The sequence below is a fragment of the Galeopterus variegatus genome, unplaced genomic scaffold (assembly GCF_000696425.1).
Source record: "Galeopterus variegatus unplaced genomic scaffold, G_variegatus-3.0.2 Scaffold136, whole genome shotgun sequence".
Lineage (NCBI taxonomy): Eukaryota > Metazoa > Chordata > Mammalia > Dermoptera > Cynocephalidae > Galeopterus > Galeopterus variegatus.
In genome coordinates, this window is record NW_007726247.1 from 879,466 (window position 1) to 885,028 (window position 5,563).

Sequence of the window (5,563 nt, forward strand, 5' to 3'; positions counted from 1 at the left end):
GGGCGGGGGGGGGGCAACACGGGGGGTTGGGTTTTTGGGGGGGCACGGGAAAAAAAAAAAAAAAAAAAAAAAAAAAAAAAAAAAAAAAAAAAAAAAACTAGGAGGAAATAGACCCACTGAGTTTTGAGGATAAGATCCCTTGAAAAGGTTTAAGTCAGCTTTTAAAAGGCAGCTCAGTCGTGAAGCACATTAAACATTGTACTTTGGAGAAGTCTTGCTCATTGAGATGACCCTCATGTAGAACATGGAGGATGGGGAGTTAGCTGGAGAAGAACTGGAGTGTGGAGGAAGTGGGGGTGTTTAGACTGAGAACAGCAGGGTGGCTAGAAACTACATGGAGTGCTAAAGCAGCTCCCCACAGTGGAATTCCTGAAGGTCACAGTACAGAGTGTGGGAGACATCAGGAGAGGTGCAGAAGGCCTGGTGGGTCACACCGAGGATCTTGGACTTTGGACTACCTACAGACAGGAGAGGGGATGCTAGTTGTCACAGTGAAGTATACAGCCCTCAGGAACTAACCGGCAGATCAGTGTCATAGCACTTCAAGTCTTTAATGCTCACTTTCTAGTCCTCCCCAGTCTCTCACCTCTTCTCCCGGTTTTTGATTGATGGATCTATGGCTCTTTCTCTGTGTTCTTCTTTCCTCCTCTGCTTTCCAGACTACATCTTCCTTCTCATAAGTTTCTATTTCTGTAGTTTCCCCTCTGTCTCTCGTGTCTCTCCTCTCTTTTTAAACTTTTTACTCTGCCTATTTACCCCACCCCCTTTTGGGGACAGGGAACAGTTACCAGGAGAGTGGGTGATGAGTCAGACTTTGCAGAGGGCTGAGGCTGAGTCAGACTTGCTCAATACCCCTGGTGAGTCTGTGGTTGGAAGAACATGGTAAGGAGGGTGTGTGTGTGCAGTCTGTTTTCAAAGACTTCCAGAAGTTGGGTTTTGGGAATGGGGGGCAAACTCCATCATCAAAGACACAGTGCAAGCAAGAGTACCAAAAAAGACAAAGGATTAGAAGCCAGGTAGAGTTCGGAATGAAACAAAGGGAACAGGTAAAGTCAAGAGCAAGCAGGGAAGGGTGCTTAGAATTCCTACAAAAGGGACCAGTGTCCCCAAGTTTCACTTTTAGTGGCTCCTGGGGAAGGGAGATAGAGCAGTTGGGTCTGTCAGCCACAGTTAAAAGCACAGGGTCAGGATGTCATGCAATATTCTCTTTAGTGAATTTTACATGACATTGAGGATTGTTCTAAATGCTTTTCATATCAATTGAATAAAATTTTACAGTTTCAAAACTTACATTTTAAAATTAGGTGAATTTCATAGCAACATTCTAAGTAAACCTAGATTTGTTTTTTGTTTGTTTGTTTTAGTGATTTTCAACCAAACAATGTATTTCTAATTCCTGTTAGAACACAGTTTTATCCTGAATCTCTTTTAGGATAAAAAAATATCTATTTAGAGGTAGAATAAAGATTAAATTTAAATTTAATTTAAACTACAATTTATAAATTCAAATGAAATTTTCTATATTTCTACTTTAAGGTTTGTAGTTTCCATTTTCTGTAGGAAGCAGATTTTAAACCTGTGCATTAAAACCAGATTTAATTTTACAAACAATCTATTGCCCAAAGCACTCTATTAATAAAATCTCTTTTACTCTTACTGAGACTTTTTAAACAAACAAAAAAATAACCCTCACATGAATAAGGAAGTAAAGGATGAATAGAGGCTTTGTGGTGACATGAGAAGTGTGTGGCGATGTTCAAGAGTGTAGAGGTTTTGGTGTCTTTTTTATCCATTTACTTACTAAGCTGGAGGTTTCAGCTGCATGCCACTTAATTCCAACTTTGTTGCTATCAAATAATGGTTGTCATAGTTTGAAATACATCATATTTACCAAAAGTGAACAACCACTTTCTTGGCTTGCATCTCTGGGGCATATTACAAATGAAAAAACAGATTAGACTTCTTCCAAAAAAATGTGTTGGTTTGTTTGCCTTATACCAGCAGAAAAGCACCGAAAACTGTCCTAAGCATAATCAGAATCCATAACAGTTAATCCATATCTAACCAATTTTCCTGGGTGCCAGATATCAACATACATTTTTAAAATTGTTTTAAATTTTCTATAGTTGACAATCATCTTTATATGTAAGCTTATTTTAAGCTAAATTTGAGGTGTTTTTTTGTGAAGAAAATGCAGATTCTTTTTCCTGATATTGGTGAGTTTGCATAGTGCTACTAACACAGTTCCTGTTTTCCAGCTCCCTGTAGACGAGTTATCTCTACCGTGTGTCACAGACAGCCTATCCCTACTTCTTTTATCATCCTTCTTAAGAATGTGGGCTGTTGACTGCAATAAGCCAACCTAAGACAGCACAGGTGCAGCAGGGGAAATCTGCTGCTACCTATAAACAATCGTAAAGTACAGCTGACCTTGAAGAACTTGGGGTTGAACTATGTAGGTCCTCTTATATGTGGATTTTTTTCAGTGAATATATTGGAAATTGTTTTGGAGATTATATGTGGATTTTTAACTACTAGGTCAGCACCGCTAACCTTCATGTTGTTCAAGGGTCAACTGTACTTGCTGTATAGCTATTGGTTCAAGACCCCAAATTTAAATGAAAGACAGGATTATTCACATTTAATACTACATAGCTTACCAATGTTAATGGTCCAATTGAATTCACTTTCTTCATTTTTTTCCTGTCTTGGTTACTGTAAAAATATAATCATTTGAATTTAAAACTGTTATGTCAACTAAACATAAATCTGAGTAGTTATGATGTTAGTGTACTATAATATTTTCAAATATAAAAGAGTGATGTCCACAAATTGTCAAAATTATCCAGTTTAACACTGCAAGGCAGCCACCAACTGCAAAGGTAACTGTCCAAGGTACTTTAAGGATATATGAAAAGATGAGAAATGGTCACCTCCCTTACAGAGCTCACGCACAGAGGGAATGTTAGTAATGTCTGTCGAATCAATTAAATTCTTCTTTTTCTAAAAATAAATACATGTTGATCTAAAATTAGTAAAGATCACTCTTCTGAAGGATTGTGGGGAGTAGTGTCAGGAAATCCTATTCAAAATACCTCTAGAATTCAAACACTTCTCACCACTTTTATTGCTCTCTTCAGTAGGACAGCCTCCTGCCTAGTGTCTCACTTCCACTCATGTCTACTTCAGTCTATCCTCAACCAGCAGCCAGAGTAATCGTTTAAAAACACAAGTCCTACCATGTTACTTCTCTGCTCAAAAACCTACAATGGCTCCCATTTTTCTCAGAGTAAAAGCCAAAATCCTTGTTTTCTTTTAAGGCCCTACATGACTGGTTTCCTTGTCATCTCTCTGACCACTTCTCCCACTCCCACCCCAGCTTACTCTGCTCCAGTAGCCCTGGGCTCTCTGCTGTTCTGAGAACACACCAAACATGTTCCCATCTCAGGTCAGTTACCCCAGCCAGGAATGCTCTCCCCTCAGATGCCTGCACAACTCTCCTCTCATTTCTTTCAAGTTTTGCTCAGATATTGCCTTCAGAAGAAGATCTACCTTAACCACCCTACTTAAAATTGCAAAGAATTTTCCCCTTGCAACCCCAATGTCCTGTCCTTAATCTTGATTAATGTTTTTCCATAGCATTCATTACCTTCTAACATTAGCTGTAGTTTACTTATTTAGTATTTTTATTACTTATGTCTGTCCTCCATACAATAATGTAAACTCAATGAGGGCAGAGGTATTTTGGTTTATTTTAGGGTTTTTTTCCTAATATGCATTTATATAAGTAGGTGATCATTTTACTCAAAATACTTGATCCCAAATTATGTGGAATATTTACTGAAATCACTGGACAAACAAACATGTCACTAAATATATATATTTTTTAAAAATGTGTCACAGGCAATTGCAGCATGATTGGAACAAGTATATAACTAACTCTCAATTTTTCCTGGATAACTTAAGTGGGCTTAGTGGGAAGTATTTTGCAATTTTAAGTAGGGTAGTTAGAGTAGATCTTATTCTGAAGGCAATATCTCAGCAAAGACTTGAATGTATAATCTTTGATCTGCTTTTATAAAAACCAGTCTCATTTAATTTCATAACCTTATAGTTTTAGCTTATTCTTAACTTTCTGTATTTCTCTTTTGAGCTGTTTTCATTCCAACAGAAGGCTGTGTGCTTCACTTCCGAGGACTTCCCTGAGTTCCAGAGCGTTATTACACCTTTTGCAGGGACCAGCTCCTTTGTACACTCGTCAAATGTTCAGCCAGTGCAATACATAAATAGCTTCTTCATGAAAATGCCACCTATTAATAGATTCACAGTCAATCCTAGCCTAAATTTCCAGCTGATGAAAACTATATTTTTCTGTTAGAAGCAAAACCATCTATCATTTTTCCAATTTTATATGGCAAAACTAAATTTCCTATGAATAAATACCAGGGTACTTGGAATAGAGAAACATCACTGTAGGAACAAGTTATCAGACTAAAACAATGCTTCAGTTTAAGCAAGCATCAGATAGCATATTTTCAGTTAGCTAAACAGGCCCCTGGCAGCTTGAGGACAAACTACAAAACCTGATAAGTGTGTCCCTCTGGGAGATCACTCGGTGACACAGGTCTTTTAGTTCTGGGTGGCCTGGCATGAACTCAGAGACCGTAATAGCCTCATAAACTGTTTGAGGCTAAAGGCTAAAGAGATTCACTGTTCCCACAGTGAAAGAGGAAACAAAGACACACACCACTGACTGGCCGCTTCTGCCCCTCCTAGAGCTTGTGAAGTGTGCTTAACAAGGCCCGGGAACCAAACCGGCTCAGAACAACACGCAAGCAAAGGAAGCGGTGGGATTTTCCCTCGCACTTGAACAAAAACTGATTTGGAAGCTCAGGTTGGGCAAGAATGAGGCTGCCTAAGGTCCCCTTTCCGCCGCAGAACCAGCCCGGCCATGGGAAGAGGGGGCAGGGTGAGACAAGGAGGGAGAGAAATAACGGGGGAGGAGAGTTTTTGCTCCACTAGCCTTGTTCAAAAAGCACAACCATCAACAGCAGGTGTCTGATACTCTACAAACGCGAAACATCAGATGATGTATGCGAAAGTTACTTGTAAAAGTTTTGCGAGTTATATAACACAAGGAATGTTATGCAGCAGAGACATTCACCGAATCACCCCTGCACAAAGAAAAAGGGGCCTCTTCCTCCTGAGCCTGTTCCAAAAGGAGGCTGAGTGACATTCTTCGAGGCCACCTAAAACTTTTGCTCCAAGGTCAGACCTCAGACCAGACTCTTCAAAGCCTCCAAAACAAGGGCCGAAGGCATCCACCGCTTTTCTCCGCTTCTTTCCAAGGCTGAACTTGGCCCTGACGGTGCACGCGTAACGGAAAAGCAGCCGGCTGCTGGCCATGTACCTGCTGCCGCCCAGTTCGAAGTCGCCGTGCGCTCTCCTGGGGCGCCGGGCCGCTGCGGTCCTCCCCGCCTCCAGCTCCATCCCAGCCTGGGGACAGAAACCGCCGGCTCAGGTCCCGGTGCCCCGGCCCGGCTCCGGGGACACCAGCAGCCTC

At 40.7% G+C, this 5,563-nt stretch overlaps 1 protein-coding gene across 3 annotated transcripts in view; it reads right to left on the bottom strand.

Annotated features, from left to right (window-relative positions):
* Positions 1-5,492, bottom strand: part of ABCB4 (ATP-binding cassette, sub-family B (MDR/TAP), member 4) — a 60,656-nt gene extending 55,164 nt beyond the window's left edge. For all 3 annotated transcript variants that reach the window (XM_008589410.1, XM_008589402.1, XM_008589395.1), the window contains exons 1-2: positions 5,411-5,492; positions 2,661-2,715 (exon numbers count right to left, since the gene is read on the bottom strand). In XM_008589410.1, coding sequence (XP_008587632.1) covers positions 2,661-2,715; positions 5,411-5,490 — 135 coding nt within the window. In that variant the 5' untranslated portion in view covers positions 5,491-5,492. The remainder of the gene's footprint in view (positions 1-2,660; positions 2,716-5,410) is intronic.
* Positions 5,493-5,563: the final 71 nt, after the last annotated feature.